The 22,632-nt window shown below is 44.8% G+C and overlaps 1 protein-coding gene across 1 annotated transcript; it reads right to left on the reverse strand.

Annotated features, from left to right (window-relative positions):
- Positions 1–13,915: 13,915 nt before the first annotated feature.
- Positions 13,916–22,403, reverse strand: LOC121548098 (protein piccolo-like; the record flags this gene model as incomplete). Its single annotated transcript, XM_045219995.1, has 3 exons — positions 22,195–22,403; positions 18,542–19,577; positions 13,916–14,944 (listed from the first exon to the last, which is right to left on the reverse strand). Coding segments are annotated over exons 1-3 (2,274 nt in total), but the record flags the coding sequence as incomplete, so codon positions are not given.
- Positions 22,404–22,632: the final 229 nt, after the last annotated feature.

A 22,632-nucleotide genomic window follows, 5' to 3' on the forward strand; every position in this document is an offset into this window, starting at 1 on the left:
TTGCCTCTGTATGTTGACACACAGACATGACTGTGAAGTTGTCCACAGGGCAAGCTTTGGAAATGGTTTAGTCTAGTGAATGTTGTAGCTCGGCGTTGTGATTCCTCTCCTAGGTTATATAATATCATTCTGACAAGGGCCTTAGATGCTGTCTGATGTGAGCAACAAGGCAGTCTCATACAGTAGTGTCTGCATTGCAGCAGTGTCGTCGTCAAGTTACTGAGTGGACTATAAATATAATAAAATAAAAATGATTTGAAATGAATAAACTGCATATTGTTATTCTAGATCAGGACTGACACACCTGATTCAACTAGTTCACTAATCACAGAGCCCTAGGTGTGTTAGTGCTGGGCTGGAACAAAAATGACAGGGAAGAGGTTTTAAAGTGTTGTGCTGGGCAGAAGCCATTTCAGAGACAGAATCAATGTATTTTATGCTTGGGGAGAGAGCTAGAATAAATATTGTCAAACAGTAGAGCCAGAACAGCCAGAGGTCCTTGAGAACAACATCCAAACTACTGAACAGATGCGATGAGTGGGTACAAGAGAAATAAAAGAGGAGAGAGAGACAGAGGTGGAGAGAGAGAGAAGAGAGAGAGAGAGCAAGAGGGGAGAGAGAGAGAGGGAGCGGAGAGAAAGAGAGAGAGAGAGAGAGAGAGAGAGAGAGAGAGAGAGAGAGAAAGAGAGGAGAGAGAGAGAAAGACAGCAACAAAAAAATATAGATTTAGTGTTAAAGTAGGATTTTTTGGCGGGACATATACAGGATGCTACCCTCCACAACATAACCTTCATTCCAAACCAAAACTCCAAACCTACAACCTGATATTGGACGGAATTACCTGGAAAGCTTTCACTACCAAGGATTACTATTCCCAAACTATACGCAAATGCTCTGGCAAACAACATAAACCTGAAAACACCATCCAACCTGGAACTGAGTGAGTAATGTTTAGTATGAAGCTATTGAGCCCAACAATGGCAAGAGAGTCGCACAGTCTACCCCAACCAAATGGAGAGGCCTTAGAAGCGCCCCCGCTGTTCAGGGGTCAAATACAGTACCCTCTGAATGTAAAAACGACAAGACACAAAAAGAGTCAAAATGAAACTCCTTTTGGGGATTCAGGAGACACTTTGCTGATTTTTTAAAAATGGGAACATAAGCAACCTTATCTTCCACAAAGACCATCCCCTGGATGGCACAGTGCTATACTAGCACCTACCCCTCTGTTAAGAGAGGGTGTATTTGCGTGGGTGGAAACTCAGGATACTGACAACGAGGACTCTGAGTCGTCTAATATAATCACTATAAATCTGGAACCGTTTTGGTTCAAGGCAGCACCAAACAGTTCCAGCTGGACTTTCACCTAATCAAGAAATAGCTCAGCAGGAGAAGCTCTCCCTTGAGAAAGATACCCCAACCCGAGTGAGTCGGACCAAGACCTCTTCATTAAATCACCCCACAGAGCAACCCCAAGGAGACTAGACTAGACCTGGAGAGCTGGAGGTGAGAGAGACATGTCTGCCTCTGGACTGTGGTGAGACAACATCAACAGGAGAAAGAGCAGGGAAGCAGGAGAAGAACAGAGCACTGAGGGAGGACCAGAGTGCTGGAGGAGGAAGGTGAACACGGGTGACATAGAACAGCCCATTAGAGAGCTGGCCACCCCCGCAGAGAAGCCAGCAGAACAGCCCACCTCAGATCCTGGACAAAGTCTCGACACCGCAGCAGAACAGTACACCTAGACCCTCACCAGCCTCTACATCACAGCCAGAGCAAACAAATCGAAGAACCCCAAGCCCTGGGGACCCTCTGACAACCCCCTTGTCAGACACCTGACAGCCCCTCATGATGACCCCCCACACCCACTGAGGACATACACAAGCAACAGATTGTACTCCTTATGGACTCAAACGAGAAATACATACAAGAAAATAATTTTTTCCAAAACACACAGTGTCTAAACTCTGGTGTCCAACAGTGCGCCTAGACCTTCTGTCTGAGGACCGACTAGGATCACCCAGCCACATAATAATACACACAGGCACAAACGACATGAGAACACAGCAGGGAAAAGGGTGGCCCACAGCACTCCAAGGGAGTGATAGAAAAAGCTTATTCTACTTTCCCCAACGCACAAGTGGTTATCTCAACCCTGTTACCACGAAAATACTTCCACCCTGCTACCATACAGCCGGTGAACGCAACAATTTCCCGTGACTGTGCAGTCAAAACCAAATGTCTACCTGGCTTCCACCACTCCACCCTGGACGTGAACAGCCTTTATGACCAGGTCCACCTATACAAGGCAGCAGTGCACACCTTCGCCCCGACCCTAAAGGATATCGCCCTCAACCGCAGACCCAACACCTCACACAGGAACAACAGATCAACAAACCCCCGGCCAGACCAGCGAGACCTCCCAGACCTGGACCCACCCCAGGACCTACACATAGAGGACCCCCACAGAGAGGACCTACATCCAGACCACAGCACCATTAGCCACATCTACACCCCCCCACCCCCACCAATTAACTCCCCCAAGTCAACCATGCCCACACCCCATTTAGGGCCCCTCAGATCAGACCTATGCCCCTCCTACCCACCCCAAGCCCACTCCCACAAGAGGACCTCAACATGAAAGTCACACATACGCCCAGGCCGTGAGCAGGCAAACAGGCCCAACACCCACTCCTCTCACACTAGCCCAAGTCAATGGCATGTACCAGATGCTCAGCAGGCTCTGCTCACAGAGCCAAACCACACAACCAACAACATTAGACACTTTATGGAACACAAAGCCTTCACTATTTCATCCTGGAATATCCAAGGCCTGAGGTCATCTGCCTTTGACCTAAAGAGCAGGAATCTGGACTTCACCAAAGAAATCGGAAATACAGACATTGTCATCCTACAAGAAACATGGTATAGAGGAGACGGACCCTCTGGTTGCCTCTAGGTTACAGAGAGCTGGTAGTCCCATCCACCAAACTACCAGGTGTGAAACAGGGAAGAGACTCAGTATGCAATTTGATATAGAGCAGACCTAACTCACTCTATTAAATTAATCAAAACAGGAACATTTTACATTTGGTTAGAAATTCAAAAGGAAACGATCTCAACAGAGAAAATTGTCCTCCTGTGTGCTACCTATATCCCCCCTGAATCCCCATACTTTAATGAAGACAGCTTCTCCATCCTGGAGGAAATCAATCATTTCCAGACCCAGGGACATGTACTAGTCTGTAGCGAGCTAAATGCCAGAACTGGACAATAACCTGACACCCTCAGCACACAGGGGGACAAACATCTACCTGGAGGTGACAGCATTCCCTCCCCCATATGCCCCCCTAGGCACAACTACGACAACATAACCAACAAAAACGGGTCACAACTCCTGCAGCTCTGTCGCACACTGGGTATGTACATAGTCAATGGTAGGCTTCGAGGGGACTCCTATGGTAGGTACACCTATAGCTCATCTCTTGGCAGTAGCACTGTAGACTACTTTATCACTGACCTCAACCCAGAGTCTCTAAGAGCGTTCACAGTCAGCCCACTGACACCCCTGTCAGACCACAGCAAAATCATAGTCTACTTGAACAGAGCAATACTCAATCATGAGGCATCAAAGTCAAAGGAACTGAATAATATTAAGAAATGCTATATATGGAAGGAATGTAGTGTTGAAACCTACCAAAAAACTATTAGGCAACAACAAATTCAATCCATTCTAGACAACTTCCTGGACAAAACGCTCCACTGTAATAGTGAAGGTGTAAACTTGGCAGTAGAAAACCTAAACAGTATATTTGACCTCTCAGCTTCCCTATCAAATCTAAAAATCTCTAACAGAAAACTGAAGAAAAGTAACAACAGTGATAAATGGTTTGATGAAGAATGCAAAAACCTAAGAAAGAAATTGAGAAACCTATCCAACCAAAAACATAGAGACCCAGAAAACCTGAGCCTACGCCTTCACTATGGTGAATCACTAAAAACAATACAGAAATACACTATGGAAAAAGAGAAGGAACAGCATGTCAGAAATCAGCTCAATGTAATTGAAGAATCCATAGACTCTAACCACTTCTGGGAAAATTGGAAAACACTAAACAAACAACAACCGAAGAGCTATCTATCCAAAACGGAGATGTATGGGTAAACCACTTCTCCAATCTTTTTGGCCCTATAACAGAACAAACAGCAAAAAAAATATACATGATCAAATGCAAATCTTAGAATCAACTATTAAAGACTACCAGAACCCACTGGATTCTCCAATTACATTGAATGAACTACAGGACAAAATACAAACCCTCCAACTCAAAAGGCCTGTGGTGTTGATGGTATCCTCAATGAAATGATTAAATATACAGACCACAAATTTCAATTAGCTATACTTAAACTCTTTAACATCATCCTTAGCTCTGGCATCTTCCCCAATATTTGGAACCAAGGACTGATCACCCCAATCCACAAAAGTGGGAGACAAATTTGACCCCAATAACTACCGTGGGATATGCGTCAACAGCAACCTTGGGAAAATCCTCTGTATTATCATTAATAGCAGACTAGTTCATTTCCTCAGTGATAACAATGTACTGAGCAAATGTCAAATTGGCTTTTAACCAAATTACCGTACGACAGACCACGTATTCAACCCTGCACACTCTAATTGACAAACAAAAAAACCAAAACAAATACAAAGTCTTCTCATGCTTTGTTGATTTCAAAAAAGCTTTTGACTCAATTTGGCATGAGGGTCTGCTATAAAAATTGATGGAAAGTGGGGTTGGGGGAAAAACATACGACATTATAAAATCCATGTACACAAGCGGTTAAAATTGGCAAAAAACACATTTCTTTCCACAGGGCCGTGGGGTGAGACAGGGATGCAATTTTAGACCCACCCTCTTCAACATATACAGTGGGGAGAACAAGTATTTGATACACTACCGATTTTGCGTTTTCCTACTTACAAAGCATGTAGAGGTCTGTAATTTTTATCATAGGTACACTTCAACTGAGAGAGACGGAATCTAAAACAAAAATCCAGAAAATCACATTGTATGACTTTTAAGTAATTAATTTGCATTTTATTGCATGACATAAGTATTTGATACATCAGAAAAGCAGAACTTAATATTTGGTACAGAAACCTTTGTTTGCAATTACAGAGATCATACGTTTCCTGTAGGTCTTGACCAGGTTTGCACACACTGCAGCAGGGATTTTGGCCCACTCCTCCCATACAGACCTTCTCCATATCCTTCAGGTTTCGGGGGGCTGTCGCTGGGCAATACGGACTTTCAGCTCCCCTCCAAAGATTTTCTATTGGGTTCAGGTCTGGAGACTGGCTAGGCCACTCCAGGACCTTGAGATGCTTCTTATAGAGCCACTCCTTAGTTGCCCTGGCTGTGTGTTTCGGGTCGTTGTCATGCTGGAAGACCCAGCCACGACCCATCTTCAATGCTCTTACAGAGGGAAGGAGGTTGTTGGTCAAGATCTCGCGATACATGGCCCCATCCATCCTCCCCTCAATACGGTGCAGTCGTCCTGTCCCCTTTGCAGAAAAAGCATCCCCAAAGAATGATGTTTCCCACCTCCATGCTTCACGGTTGGGATGGTGTTCTTGGGGTTAGTACTCATCCTTCTTCTTCCTCCAAACACGGCGAGTGGAGTTTAGACCAAAAGCTATATTTTTGTCTCATCAGACCACATGACCTTCTCCCATTCCTCCTGTGGATCATCCAGATGGTCATTGGCAAACTTCAGACGGGCCTGGACATGCGCTGGCTTGAGCAGGGGGGACCTTGCGTGCACTGCAGGATTTTAATCCATGACGGCGTAATGTGTTACTAATGGTTTTCTTTGAGACTGTGGTCCCAGCTCTCTTCAGGTCATTGACCAGGTCCTGCCGTGTAGTTCTGGGCTGATCCCTCACCTTCCTCATGATCATTGATGCCCCACGAGGTGAGATCTTGCATGAGCCCCAGACCGAGGTGATTGACCGTCATCTTGAACTTCTTCCATTTTCTAATAATTGCACCAACAGTTGTTGCCTTCTCACCAAGCTGCTTGCCTATTGTCCTGTAGCCCATCCCAGCCTTGTGCAGGTCTACAATTTTATCCCTGATGTCCTTACACAGCTCTCTGGTCTTGGCAATTGTGGAGCGGTTGGAGTCTGTTTGATTGAGTGTGTGGACAGGTGTCTTTTTATACAGGTAACGAGTTCAAACAGGTGCAGTTAATACAGGTAATGAGTGGAGAACAGGAGGGCTTCTTAAAGAAAAACTAACAGGTCTATGAGAGCCGGAATTCTTACTGATCAAATACTTATGTCATGCAATAAAATGCAAATTAATTACTTAAAAATCATACAATGTGATTTTCTGGATTTTTGATTCTGTCTCTCACAGTTGAAGTGTACCTATGATAAAAATTACAGACCTCTACATGCTTTGTAAGTAGGAAAACCTGCAAAATCGGCAGTGTATCAAATACTTGTTCTCCCCACTTATTTCAACGAATTGGTGAGGCACTAGAACAGTCTGCAGCACCCGGCCTGTTTGCTGATGATCTGGTGCTTCTGTCACCCCAACCAAGGAGGGCCTACAGCAGCACCTAGATCTTCTGCACAGATTATGTCAGACCTGGACCCTGACAGTAAATCTCAGTAAGACAAAAATAATGGTGTTCCAAAAAAAGGTCAGTTGCCAGGACCACAAATACAAATTCCATCTAGACACCGTTGCCCTAGAGCACACAAAAAACTATACATACCTCTGCCTAAACATCAGCGCCACAGGTAACTTCCACAAAGCTGTGAACGATCTGAGAGACAAGGCAAGAAGGGCCTTCTATGCCATCAAAAGCAACATAAATTTTGACATACCAATTAGGATCTGGCTAAAAATACTTGAATCAGTTATAGAACCCATTGCCCTTTATGGTTGTGTGGTCTAGGGGTCCGCTCACCAACCAAGAATTCACAAAATGGGACAAACACCAAATTGAGACTTTGCATGCAGAATTCTGCAAAAACATCCTCAGTGTACAACGTAAAACACCATATAATGAATGCAGAGCAGAATTAGGCCAATACCCGCTAATTATCAAAATCCAGAAAAGAGCCGTTAAATTCTATAACCACTTAAAAGGAAGCGATTCCCAAACCTTCCATAACAAAGCCATCACCTACAGAGAGATGAACTTGGAGAAGAGTCCCCTAAGTAAGCTTGTCCTGGGGCTCTGTACAAACACAAACAACCCCCGCACAGCCCCAGGACAACAACAACAACAATAACAACAACACAATTGGACCCAACCAAATCATGAGAAAACAAAAAAGAGAATTACTTGACACATTGGAAAGAACAAACAAAAAAACAGAGCAAACTAGAATGCTATTTGGCCCTAAACAGAGAGTACACAGTGGCAGAAACCTGACCACTGTGATAAAACTTAAGGAAAGCTTTGACTATGTACAGACTCAGTGAGCATAGCCTTGCTATTGAGACAGGCCGCCGTAGGCAGACCTGGCTCTCAAGAGAAGACAGGCTATGTGCACACTGCCCACAAAATTAGGTGGAAACTGAGCTGCACTTCTTAACCTCCTGCCAAATGTATGACTATATTAGAGACACATATTTCCCTCAGATTACAGAGATCCACAAAGAATTCGAAAACAAACCCAATTTTGATAAACTCCCTTATCTACTGGGTGAAAAACCACAGTGTGCCATCACAGCTGCAAGATTTGTGACCTGTTGCCACAAGAAAAGGGCAACCAGTGAAGAACAAACACCATTGTAAATACAACCCATATTTATGTTTATTTATTTTCCCATTTGTACTTTAACTATTTGCACATTGTTACAACACTGTATATATTGCTTTGGCAATGTTAATTGAAAGTGAATTGAAGTGAGAGGGGGTGGAAGAGAGAGGGAAGAGAGAGAGAGAGAGAGAGAGAGAGAGAGAGAGAGAGAGAGAGAGAGAGAGAGAGAGAGAGAGAGAGAGAGAGAGCAAGAGGGGAGAGAGAGGGCGGGAGAGAGAGAGAGAGAGAGAGAGAGAGAGAGAGAGAGAGAGAGAGGGGTGGAGAGAGAAGAAGAGAGAGAGGGGGGAGAGAGAGAGGGCGAGAGAGAGAGGGGGAGAGAGCGAGAGAGGGGTAGAGAGAGAGGAAGAGAGAGAGAGGGGGAGAGAGAGAGAGAGAGAAAGAGAGAGAGAGAAGAGAGAGGCTCATTTTGAGGAAGGTTAAGGGACACCTCTTCTGACTGGGATAAAGCCTCAGGAGAAACGATAGGCTTCCTGATGCCCTTTAAATCCTTTTGGAAGCAGATTACCTTTTCTATAGCATGCCTAACACACACACTCACACACACTCACACACACACACACACACACACACACACACACACACACACACACACACACACACACACACACACCAAACACCAACAAACACACAGATAAATGCTCCTTCAGACATAATGTAATGCATGTACCAACCCCCACACATACACACAACCCCCTAAACACACACACACAAATACACACAAACAAATTCTCAGCTCGAAGCAAGTGTTTTGGAGAGTGACAGAGGCATGTTCGCTGACGAAGCATAGAAAGGGGTGGATGAGTCAGTGTATTGAGGTAGGTAGGCCGAGGCAGTAGCAGCCTCGTTCAGATGGCCATCCAGCACCATGCCCTGTCCTAGACCAATGACTCACATTCTCTATCTATTCCTCTTCATCACAAAGGACTCAGGGCTCTACATAGCTCTCCATCAATCACCACAAGTTCAGTTTCTGCATGAAGCATGATTGAATGGATTAGATTAGATGCGTGTCTAGTTGGGTTGAATTGAATTTCAGCTCAGTTAAAATCAAGTTCGGGATCTAAATTCAACACATAAATTGGGAAATTAGGACTTTTTTAATTAGTATGTTTTTCAGTGAACCTTTTCAATTCATGATCAGAATGTCCTATTCATTCTCTGAATCGACTGAGTAAAGAGGAATTTACATCGTCCCTGAAACATGGTGGTATTTCATCTCTGTCAGTTGTACTCTGCACCTGGGTTGTATTCATTAATGCACACTGTCGCAAAGCGTTTTGCATTGGAAATGAAAATGAGCATTTCTTATTGGACAAGTCCAGCTAGTCCCTCACCGTTTCAGTCATTTTTCTTCAGTTTGATGCCTAATGAACACAACCCTGATTTTGAGCAAAACAAGTCTATCGGTTGGAGTGTTAAGACACACTGGTCCAGAGACACCTAATCTTTGGCTCATTAGGCCATCTAAGAACATAATCACCTACGATGCTGAGCTCTCAATGTAATTACAGATTTCCCCGTGGCTTGGACTTCATTCAGATATGCTGCTCCTCATTAATGCCAAAGATGGGCCAGTATGACAACACAGAGATACATACCAGTCTATGATATTGGTAGCATTTTATATTGAGTTGACCGTGTAGTCCAGAGGTAGTAACCTGAGGGCCTTTGCTCCTCTAGGAGCTAAAATTAATAAGTCAAGTAAGTTACACCTGTGTAGTAATGAGGTACTTACACTAATAACAACCTTAGGGTATATAGTAGTACTGTAGTAACTAGCCGTCTGAGCCAACACAAAGATACATGAGGCTCTATGATGTGTGTTTTACCTCTATTTTAACTGTCTTTTGAAGTACTGTATGACATCACAGTGTATGTGTTTCTACATACAATAATGTAAAAACGGAAATTATGAACTACATGAGAAAATGTAGAGCCTCTTCAGTGACGTCATTACATAATGGAGTGGCGGCCATCTTGTGGGGCGGGGTGGGGAAGTCATGGTTCTCACCATGTGACAAGGAGTTAGACATGCTCTGCCTAATCTCCTCGGAACACCTTAAATCAGGGGTGTCAAACGTCCGGCCCGCGGGCCGGATCAGGCCATAAGCAGGGTTTAATCCGGCCCGCGAGATGATTAAAAAAATAAAAAATAAAATAATAATAATAATAATAATAATAATTTTGTAAAGTATAAAAATGCGCTGCAATTTTTCAATAAAATAAACTGCTGTTCCAATTCGTCCACTGGATGGCGCAATAGCAATGTGTTAAGCAAGCAAACTGTTTATACCGGGGCAGAGCAAGTAGGTCAAGCACGTGCAGCCAATGAGCTACTTTGTTTTGCCCGCAATATTTATTACGGCTTCTACTTTTAACATTATGTGCTTTGGCACCCTCATTGCCCCAATATGTCTCTGTCAAAAAAGAGAAAAGTGGACGCAGAGTGCAGAGTGTTCCAGAAAAATGGTCATCCTATTTATGCTGAAAGAATATAACCTTCGTTGCCACTATGTGAGTCTTCATGCCGACAAAACCACAACTTTCAAGGACAGCGGAGATGAGGGGGAAGGTGAATGAACTGTTGGCGGGTCTGAAGAAACAGCAGTCTGTGTTTACTCACAGCCGAGACATCAGTGACGCTGCAGTGAAAGCTAGCTACCTCATTGCTAATGAATCGCAGTGGCTTCAAAACCATTTAGTGAGGTGAATTTGTAAAAACATGCATGATGAAGGCAGCGGAGATTGTGTGCCCTGAAAAGTGGCAGGCTTTTGCAAATATCAGCCTGACAAAAACACAGTTGCAGAGCAGGATTTCCGATCTTTCAGTGGATTTGGACAGCCAGTTGAAGCAAAAAGTAAAGTCATTTATTGCGTTTTGGTTGCAATTGATGAAAGCACGGACATTACAGATGTTGCACAACTGGCCATTTTCATCCGCGGAGTTGATGACACATTGACCGTCACCGGGGAGTTCGTGGAGTTGGTGCCGATGACGATATAACGACAGCAGCTGATATTTTTACGCACTCGTCGGGCGCGCTGGACAGGGTCGGAGTGGACTGGTCCCGCGCTGTCAGCCTGGCTACAGATGGTGCGCCCTCAATGATCAGGAAAAAAAGCAGGCGTTGTGACAAAGTTCGAGAGAAAGTGCAATCTGCAAATGGAGGACGTGATTTTTGACTTTTCACTGTATTTTTGCACCAGGAGGCTTTGTGTTGCAAGTCATTAAAGATGGATAACGTCATGAAGGTGGTCATCCAAACTGTTAATTTCATCCGATCCAGAAGCCTGAATCACCGTCAGTTTGACAGCCTTCTCAGAGAGAAAGACCACATCTATGGCCTGCCATACCACACTGAGGTAAGATGGTTAAGCCGAGGTGCTGTGCTGAGGCGTTTCTTTGATTTGCGAGAAGAAATTAAACAGTTCATGGAAGAAAAGGGCAAACCAGTGTTAGAATTTCATTCCGCAGAATGGATGCAGGACCTTGCATTTATGGTGGATGTTACCGAGCACCTGAATAACTTGAACAAACAGCTGCAGGGCGCAACAAGTTGTCACGCAGTATTATGACAGCATTCGTTCTTTCAAGTTGAAGCTGTCATTGTGGGAGACGCAACTTGCCGGTGGTGATGCAGCTCACTTCCCCTGTCTGAAAAATGTGTGCGCGACCCAACATGTGGCTGTCACGGTTTCGGCCGAGGCTGCCTCTCTCCCTTGTTCGGGCAGGCTTCGGCGTTCGTCGTCTCCGGAATTCTAGCTGCCACCGATAGATGTTTCATGTTCGTTTGCTTTTGTCTGTTTGTTTCCGTCAGTGTTGTGTTTTGCTCGGTTGAGCGTATTTCTCCACTGTGCTGGAGCTTAGTTGCACTTGTGTGTGCACCGTTTCATTTTTGTCGCACCTGTTAGTGCGCATCTACCTTTCGCCTTCGTGCGTGTTTTTGCTGTCGGGCTTAGTTGTCCTGTTGCCTGTGTTGGGCCAGTATTACAGCATTTGGAACATTCAGTCTGCGTCCTGCGTTTGATTCCTACACTACACCTACAACACGCCCTGACAGTGGCAGACATGAAGCGGTTCAAAGATAAAATAACGGGACTGTTACGGGAGTTTGAGCAACGCTTTCAGATTTATGTTTATATGTTTTTATGTTGATGTGCTATTGTTTTTAATTGATTTTATTTTATTTGTATATTTAACCTATTCTTGACTCTGTGGTTCTTGCACTTGTTTGGGGAACAGGATTTCATTATTTTTATCTACATTTCTGCCTGAGAAATGACACCCTGATATAGTTCTGTGATATACTTCTGTGAATCACTGAGGCATTGTGTGTTTGTGTGTTCTTTGTCCTCAGAACTTTCAAATAACTTGAGGTGTTTTATGATTAATAGTGATGTTGTGCTTTTGGACACTGTCCTCAGGCTCCAGCTTTATGTTTATATGTTTTTATGTTGATGTGCTATTGTTTTTAATTGATTTTATTTTATTTGTATATTTAACCTATTCTTGACTCTGTGGTTCTTGCACTTGTTTGGGGAACAGGATTTCATTATTTTTATCTACATTTCTGCCTGAGAAATGACACCCTGATATAGTTCTGTGATCTGTGAAACAGTTCTGTTAATCACTGAGGCATTGTGTGTTTGTGTGTTCTTTTTCTTTAGAATTTTCAAATAAACTTGACGTGTTTTATGATTAATAGTGATGTTGTGCTTGTACTATTTTGGACACACTGTCCTCAGGCTCCAGCTTTATGTTGTATGTTGATCGTATTAAAACAAAGAAAACAATCTGAAGTTGTTGTTTTTAAGTTATAATGACCATGATTTTACCGGTCCGGCCCACTTGGGAATAGATTTTCCTCCATGTGGCCCCTGAGCTAAAATGAGTTTGACACCCCTGCCTTAAATAGACCAGTAGCATGATTACTAAGGGAACTGGCCACGCGCTACGCCGCTAAACGCTAAACTACCAACAAGCATAGTGAAGCTAGCATGTGAAGCTACGCCAAACCTGCCATCGTGTGAGCTCAACTATACCTGCTTTCAACGCTTTCACTGTTTTCACTCAAGGTTGAACATCTTACACTGTGAGTAGCTCCTAAGCCTAGCCAGACATGGCCGATGACAAACACAATCTAGTCACAGTTCAACCAAACTTGCTATTATAATTGAGAAACCAACTCTACCCTTTTTACACCCAATTGACATGTCAACCAAAATATACAGCAGTTACACAGTAGATATGCACTAAGTAGGCTACTGCTGTATTTTCCCATCAGAATACTGTTTCACAGTGTGCTTTGATTCGCTGAACCGTATGAAATTCTGTGCAGTGCTTCTGTTAATATAATTTGATGACCCCATAAACCATCTGTTCTTGGGAACTGAATGTAAGGGATGTATGTTAATTGAGCGTCAATGGGACATGCTAGTAATAACACTATATAACCCCCTAGGAAGATGAGCATTCAAAGAGTATTTGGTTCCTATTACCGCACACACACATCTACACACACACACACACACACACACACACACACACACAACCCCTCTCTTAGATTACAGAGTCAAATGGCAGCCTTTTAAAGTGTAAATGAGATGGCCATTTAAATGGCATTCATTTAGCCTTATTAACCTAGTCCCACAATGGCTTAGAGATAGACTACAGTGCGGCTAGGAGGCTAGGGAAGGCTAAACGCATCAACCACTCCCTCAAAGGTCAAACACGTGCAGCAGTCATAACAACCAAGACCGTGACTAAGGTTCAGGTTCACTTATGGTAAGAGGGGTACCTTTAAACATGCTGTCAATATTTGTGTCCTGATTACAATTAGAAGATATAGAAACCACATTTACTGCAGACGTGGTTTTTATATAGCCAGTGAGGGACTGAACAACATGGAGTGTGCAAAAGTCTGCAGCTCTAACCCACATACTGTAACCTTGGAAACCGCTGAAATCCGTGTATGGTTTGTGTACCTTTCAGCAGAACTGTTTATATTATATATATATATATATATATATATATATATATATTAGCAGTACTGAAAGCTGTACTGGTCTCACCTCAGCAAGATGAGGTGTGGGGTTGAAGCCACACTGGTTACACACACTCTTCTTGCACTCGGTGCAGTTGCTGTAATTAGGCGTGTCGGCTGATCCAATGTTCAGCTCCACCTTACACAGAGGGCAGTTTTCCTGGGCCCCCGAGCCTGGGGCCGGAATAGGCAGCTCCCCCGCTTTCAGAGGCTCCGTGGAGGGCTCTGCTTCTATGGACTTCTGGTCCTTCAGCAGGGAGGTGCCGCGTTTGGGGGCCTTCTTGGAGGCGGGCGGGGTGTCAGGGCTGTCTGAGTCGGGGGGAGACCCAGGAGCGGAGAAGGGGGAGTCCGGGGGAGAACCGGGGGGAGAACCGGGGGTGGAGAAGGGGGAGTCTGGGGGAGAGCCTACAGGAGAACCGGCAGGAGAATCAGCAGGAGAACCAGCTTTCTCATCCACAGAGTCCACAGAGTCGGTGGTCATGAGGTTGGTGGCAGAGCTCAAGATGGATGAGCCAAACCCGAACATCTGGGAGGCAGCCGCCGGGGGCTTGGCTGTCTCTGTAAAACCACCAAACCCGCTGAACATCTTTCCTGTCACCGACTCTGCTGTTCTTTGGGGACCAGCGGCGGCTTTGGCCCGATCAGGTTTGGCTGATCCGGTGAACCCACCAAAGCCGCTGAACATTGTTCCTGTGATGGACTCGGCCGCCTGGGAGGCAGCGGCTGGAGGCTTGGCCACGTCGGTGAGGCCCCCTAGGCTGATGCCACCCAGGCCCCCGAAGAAGCTGGACTCCTGTTTACCTTTGGCCGGGGAGGGCTGGGGGCTGCCTTTCGGGGAAGATGGGCCTGGGGATTTCTGTTTGGGCGTGGTTGGAGGGGTTAAGCCTTTGTCGGAGATGCTCTGCTGCTTAATCAGTAGATTGGGCTTCTTGCCATCTTTGCCAGGGTCTTTCCTCGATGGGGAAGGAGGGGCAGAGCCCCTGCCCATCATAGGAGGGTCATCCATACCCCCCATAGCCCTCTGCATCTGGCAGTTGAGACACAGCCACTCCTTGCCCTGAAAAGAGCCAAAACATGGTCAGACACACATACGACACACACATGTACTGTATGGCCGGGACGGTACCAGTATCGTGATACTCGTTAGTAACATGGCAAGGACACAAAACACAAAGCAGATTTAACTTCTTTAGGAAAACTGCCCTAATGTTGGAAACACACATCATTATGTTGTCATCCAGAGTCACATTCATTTATTTTCCAAGCTATAGAACACAATATTTTACATTACATTACATTTTAAAGGACCAAAGAGTTTGTTCTGCTTTGTGTTTTCATTTTTGCCATGGAAAAAATATTGCAATACTGGTATCGTCAGAAACACAATCCTTTCCATTAAGTGAAACATCACAGTAATTCAGATAAAAAACAACTTAATTAGCCCATTTCAATAACATGCATGATTCTCTTTTCACAATGCAAATTGTTTTTCGCTCAGTTCATGAGGGATTTAAAAGCAAATTGAATGATTTACACTAATTACGTCTTGCAGTAATGGGAGCTGTATTTGCAGATCGTGGCAATTTGCAGAACCACCATTAAATGTACTATTCGACAAGGCTGCCTTACAAATGGAATATTACTCTAATTTGAGGCAAAAATCCTATCATTACAAAACATTTTATTCGTTTTATGTTTATTGGTTGATTCATTCTTGAAATACAGGAAAGCTACTATGATGAAGCTAGATGCATTTTTATGGTTAGTTAGAAATAGGAAACTACTGTATTGATGCATCTGTAACACATAATACATAGATCATTATATAATCATATTGATTTCCTATATGATACAGTGAGGGAAAAAAGTATTTGATCCCCTGCTGATTTTGTATGTTTGCCCACTGACAAAGAAATGATCAGTCCATAATTGTAATGGTAGGTTTATTTGAACAGTGAGAGACAGAATAACAACAAAAAAATCCAGAAAGACGCATGTCAGAAATGTTATAAATTGATTTGCATTTCAATGAGGGAAATAAGTATTTGACCCCTTCTCAATCAGAAAGATTTCTGGCTCCCAGGTGTCTTTTATACAGGTAACGAACTGAGATTAGGAGCACACTCTTAAAGGGAGTGCTCCTAATCTCAGTTTGTTACCTTATAAAAGACACCTGTCCCGAAGCTCAATCAATCAATCAGATTCCAAACTCTCCACCATGGCCAAGACCAAAGAGCTCTCCAAGGATGTCAGGGACAAGATTGTAGACCTACACAAGGGTGGAATGGGCTACAAGACCATCGCCAAGCAGCTTGGTGAGAAGGTGACAACAGTTTGTGCGATTATTCGCAAATGGAAGAAACACAAAATAACTGTCAATCTCCCTCGGCCTGGGGCTCCATGCAAGATCTCACCTCGTGGAGTTGCAATGATCATGAGAACGGTGAGGAATCAGCCCAAAACTACACGGGAGGATCTTGTCAATGATCTCAAGGCACCTGGGACCATAGTCACCAAGAAAACAATTGGTAACACACTACGCCGTGAAGGACTGAAATCTTGCAGCGCCTGCAAGGTCCCCCTGCTCAAGAAAGCACATATACAGGCCCATCTGAAGTTTGCCAATGAACATCTGAATGATTCAGAGGTGAACTGGGTGAAAGTGTTGTGGTCAGATGAGACCAAAATCGAGCTCTTTGACATCAACTCAACTCGCCTTGTTTGGAGGAGGAGGAATGCTGCCTATGACCCCAAGAACACCATCCCCACCGTCAAACATGGAGGTGGAAACATTATGCTTTGGGGGTGTTTTTCTGCTAAGGGGACAGGACAACTTCACCGCATCAAAGGGACGATGGACGGGGCCATGTACTGTCAAATCTTGGGTGAGAACCTCCTTCCCTCAGCCAGGGCATTGAAAATGGGTCGTGGGTGGGTATTCCAGCATGACAATGACCCAAAACACACGGCCAAGGCAACAAAGGAGTGGCTCAAGAAGAAGCACATTAAGGTCCTGGAGAGGTCTCCAGACCTTAATCCCATAGAAAATCTGTGGAGGGAGCTGAAGGTTCGAGTTGCCAAACGTCAGGCTCGAAACCTTAATGACTTGGAGAAGATCTGCAAAGAGGAGTGGGACAAAATCCCTCCTGAGATGTGTGCAAACCTGGTGGCCAACTACAAGAAACATCTGACCTCTGTGATTGCCAACAAGGGTTTTGCCACCAAGTACTATGTCATGATTTGCAGAGGGGTCAAATACTTATTTCCCTCATTAAAATGCAAATCAATTTATAAATTTTTTGACATGCGTTTTTCTGGATTATTTTGTTGTTATTCTGTCTCTCACTGTTCAAATAAACGTACCATTAAAATTATAGACTGATCATGTCTTTGTCAGTGGGCAAACTTACAAAATCAGCAGGGGATCAAATACCTTTTTCCCTCACTGTATATACTGTATGTTTGTTCTAAAGATGGAGTTTCGTCACATATCCTGACAACTAGCTTAGCTACAGTGTAATGTTATTGTTCACTACACAGGACATGGCCTTAGTTACCATTGTCTACAACAAGAAACACTACAAAAGAGGCCATTGACATGGTTATTATCAGTGTCTTGCATGGAACAAACCTTTCCTTTCTCTTTGTGAATACCATGCTCAATAACTCTACCCCCAGAAAAAGAGATGCTAAATATGACCACTTTGTGATTCTGCTGTTTTATCTGATAACGTGTGCAAATATATCATTTTTTGAGAGGGGCACTGATGACCAAATCTTTGAATTAATTATTTGTATTGTATTTTCTGTACTTCTTGCATATATAAATAAATACCTTATATGGATAAATATCTTGTTATAGTATATTTATTCCAACAACAGATCACATGCCCTCCTCAGTTTTAACAGGCATGATGACTCGGAGTGTATGGCTCGTGTGGTTGGCTACTGAAACCTGCCAGTGGCCGGTGGTTGGAGGCTTCCTGTGCCCATGACATGAGTCACCTTGATAGCCTCCCCAGGGTCCATATGGCCCCTCTGTTCGTCAAGCTGTTTGGCGTTAATGTCAGGGGCATTTCCAGAGCTAAGCCTGACTGCATGAGCATCTCTGGAATGATAAATGCTCAAAGGCTAATGCTAAAAATGCTAACGCTTAAAAACTATCGCTAGGCTTCTTTAGATATCAGACTTAACTGTTGTTTTTATTGATTCACCTTTTTTATGCATATTTTGTACTGTAATGGTGTACTGTGCCTCTCTTGTGAAGTTGAAATGTCATTCAGACATGCTGGGCAAATTTTGTACTAATGAACAAAAACTGTTGTACTAATGAAAACTGAAATTAGTTCAAGGCATGCGTTGATTGTTGTATCTATGGAACTACACTGGCAGTAGACATTTAATTGAATGAATTATCTGATACATCTGCGACAAAATGTGAATTTCTACTATTATTACAGATGTGTTATTAAATTAGATAAACCACCATATAATAGACCCTCAGTCAGTACAAACTACAGTACAAAATACATTTTAAGGTTAAAGAGAGAGAGAGAGAGAGAGAGAGAGAGAGAGAGAGAGAGAGAGAGAGAGAGAGAGAGAGAGAGAGCGAGGGGGGAAGAAAGCGAGCTAGAGAGAGAGGGCCTTCTCTTACCGCCGAGTCTGGGGGGCTGAATCCACACAGGCTGCACACCCGGTTCTTACACATGGTACAGTTGCTGTAGTTGGGCGGCTCCTTGGAGCCCACGTTGAGCTGGGTACTCTTGCACAGCGGACACAGCCCACCTCCAGGTGGTTTACCAGGGCCTTGTGGACCAGGGGGACCCCCAGCTTTAGCCGGCCCACCTGGCTGTGCACCGGGGCCAGTGGGCCCTTGCTGCCCAGGTGGCCCTTGACCGGGGCCAGGGGGTCTGGGCCCTTGCTGCCCAGGGGGCCCTTGTCCGGGGCCAGGTGGTCTGGGCCCATGCTGCCCAGGTGGGCCTTGACCAGGGGGTCTGGGCCCTTGCTGCCCAGGGGGTCCTTGACCAGGGGGTCTGGGCCCTTGCTGCCCAGGGGGCCCTTGTCCGGGGCCAGAGGGTCTGGGTCCTTGTCCGGGGACAGGGGGTCTGGGACCTTGCTGACCAGGGGGGCCTTGACCAGCGGGTCTGGGTCCTTGCTGTTCGAGGGGTCTGGGCCCTTGTCCGGGACCAGGAGTTCTGGGCCCTTGCTGCCCAGGGGGCCCTTGACCAGCGGGTCTGGGCCCTTGTGCGGGGCCAGGGGGTCTTGGCCCCCCCTGCTGGGGGCCCTTTTTGCCCGGCCCTGGGGGCCCACCTTGGGGCTTCTCTCCAGGCTTCTCTTCCTTGTCAAACAGGCCAAACGAGGGCATGTTGACCCCGGAGCCCATGGAGGTGACCTCTGAGGACATGGACGACATTCCAGAGGACACCTGGGACGTCATGGACGAGACAGCGTTCAGCGGGTTGGCCCCACTCAGGAAGCTGGAGCCAAACATGCCTGTTTTCTTCTCCAGGTCCTTGGGCTCCTGCCTGAATCGGGACTCTAAGAGGCTGAAGGACGAGGGACTGCGGCCAGGGGCCGGCCTGCCAGTGGGGCCCTCTCCAAACGCGTCTACGGTGCGACTCTTGCTAAGCCGACCAGAGGGTCCGACTCCTGGCTGCTGGGGCCGCTGTTGAGCATCTGCCTCCAAGGGCCTGAGAGAGAGAGAGAGAGAGAGAGAGAGAGGAGAGAGAGAGAGAGAGAGAGAGAGAGAGAGGAGTCATGAGGCAGTACAAATTGAAATAGATGGGGTGTATGAATCTCAATACTCTGTGACTTCCTTTCTTCCCTCCTTTCCTTAATCTGTCCTGATATGACAGAGCTGGATAGGTGAAAGCAAATTGCCACAGGCTTCCTCCATGTTGCTGCATTTTCAGATCAGCGAAGATGAAGGAGAGGAGAGAAGAAGGGGAAGCTACTTAAGACTATCAAATGGCTGATATTTGCCAGTTGCCACACTTACAGATGAGATCAAATGAACACTCATGATCACCATAGCCGCAGAAGAGCTCCTAAATACATAATTCAACACACATACATGCTCAAATGCAGACTCACATGCAGTATGTATCCCAAATAACCTGATCTTCCAAACAACCAAATCATTAAGAATGATAATCCTTATATGACAACTCATCCCTCAAATTCTACAGACATCTCAACAATATGTTAGGATGTGTTGTAATAACATAGCCTACTTAACTAGAGTACAAGGCCTACATGAGGTGTGGATGTTTGTGGGTATTGAGCAATACTGTAGGCTAAATGCTCAATTATGAAACACACTTAAGCCTCTCCCCGACATAACAAGCTAACCTTTCACCCCAAAACCATTGGACATAGGCCTTTCATCGGCACAGTGAGCACAAAGCTAGCGTAGCACCAGCCCTAGGCTAGTGCTGATGGGAAGGTGAATAGCGCTGAATGACATCTACAGTGGAGAGATCATAGAGATATAGGAGAGAGAGTGAGAGACAACTCAATGGGGTAAGATGAGACAGCCTTATTAGATTGAGCTGAGAGGTGGGATAGACAGCCTAGCCTACACTGCTGTCAGGTGCAACCCTGCTACTCATCAATTGAGATTGAACCTGTCACATAGACCATAGATAGATCAATGCCGAGCGCAAAATAAGATAAAACTGTTCAGGTTTGGAACAGTGAAGTGTCAATGTGAAATTGAACTGAAGGTAGAGCATGAATTACAGAGAAAAATAGCTTCCCATTTGAGGCCAACAGACCATAAGCTAATTGGTGTTTTAAAGGAAAACTCCACGTAAAAACTATATTTTGGTATTTGTTTCATTAATGCATTGTTGACATAGTCCCAAAATGTTTTGCTTGTCAGCAATCAAGTTTTCAAGATTTGTAACTTTCAAAATACAGAAATCATACATGTATGATGTATTTTGCATCATCATACATGTATGATTTCTGTATTTTGAAAGTTACATATCTTGAAAACTTGATTGCTGACAAGCAAAACTATTTAGGACTATGTCAACAATGGATTAATGAAACAAATACCAAAATATAGTTTTTGGGTGGAGTTTTCCTTTAAGTGCCAAAAACAATAGGCAACTGTTGGTTTCAGCACCATGGTCAGCAACTAGCTCACAGACAGACCGCTCATCCATTTGGCTAATGTGCTTCCTTCCACAAGATGTTCGATATCTTTCCATTTCCAAAATGAAATTCAAAACCCACTTTCAAGAAGCAATAAGGGGAAATCAATGACTGTGATGACATTTGTGCTCACTGTTCTATATATAGTCACATTAATATTTATGCATTCCCCTCCCCCTATTCGGGCTTGGGTAAAAATAAGAGTTACCAACGGAGCTAATTAGTGATAAGGAATTAGTGATAACGTGTATCGTGTGCCAATTTATCTTTTAATGATATACTGGGGGAATTGTTGGTCAATAGGGTACACGCAAAAAAAACCTATCTGGTTACACATTCAACACCATTGATGGCTTGTTATTCAAACAACCAGCGTCGTCCTGACTATCGACTCGTGACATCTATTTGCAATAGAAGCTAGGTGAAATGAGCAAATACGATTAGGCTATGCTATATAATTGACAACATTGGCATGGTTTTATACAATGTTGGCACCGTGAGTGAATTGGCTATTTGTTTGGGGTGATAGCGTCGTTCGTGGGGAAAAATACAGTGGCTTGACAGAGGAATTTTTACCCAGCAGGCATTTCGATTCTTCACAAACGCTGGTGTTTTACCACCGATTTTACAGCGGCTATCCTTGGATAATGGCACAATACACGATTTACGCAGTAAGGCGCATTCAAATAATTCTTACAAGAGATTATTTCAGTATCATACCATTTAGTGTATTCTAATATTTGATCTGCTGCGGTATTGTGAACGAACTGACAATTGTCCAGCATCTTACGAGATGGGATGCGTTAATTTAATAAATGTATGGTAAAAACAGCATTGGTCTTATGCCTATCAATGCTTCAAGACAATTTTTTGCAAATGTCAATAACAACAACCAACTATCCCATTTTTGAATGGCATCATCTATTCCCATGGTAAAATAAATGTGAATGGGTGTGAACGTGCATTCATTCTCCTTTCCTATGCATTCATAGGGATACGCTGCTGACAAGCTGCAGTGCTCTGCCTAATCAAAACACGGCATAAACACACGCCTTTCGTTCTCTTTCATGTACAGGCCCGTTAAATGACGGGGTACCGAGAGGAGTGGACATTTTAAAGTGCACAAAAATGCCAGTAAAATCCTGCCTTCGAGCGGGCGCGCCCCCGGGCTTGCTGGCTTGCGCCCTTGACATAGCCGCGGCGAGTTGCTTCCTGTCATCCTCGCTGAGTTGGCTCAGGTCCACCTGTGCCCCCGTGGAGATCCGAATGAAGCCTCCTTTCCCGTCCGGTGCGAGCCCCTCCGGTAATCCAGCAAGCAACCCTTCGCCGCCTTCGAGGCTCGCTTCGTTCCCCATGATGGCCCCCTCCCGCCGCCCCCCGTTTGGATTTCGACGCGACGCTCTGCGTTTTTAGCTCCAAAGAACGCGGTGAAAGGCGGTGAAAACGGCCCCCCTCGGCTCTGCGTGCATCTCAAATTATTTCTCCATCTTTACATCGCCCTCTCCCTCGTTCTCTCGGTTCTGTGTTGATATCGCGCATCTCTTCTGGCGATGGAGGATGGTTTTCCGTGCGGGTCTCTCTTCA

This window comes from Coregonus clupeaformis, unplaced genomic scaffold, assembly GCF_020615455.1.
Source record: "Coregonus clupeaformis isolate EN_2021a unplaced genomic scaffold, ASM2061545v1 scaf2995, whole genome shotgun sequence".
Lineage (NCBI taxonomy): Eukaryota > Metazoa > Chordata > Actinopteri > Salmoniformes > Salmonidae > Coregonus > Coregonus clupeaformis.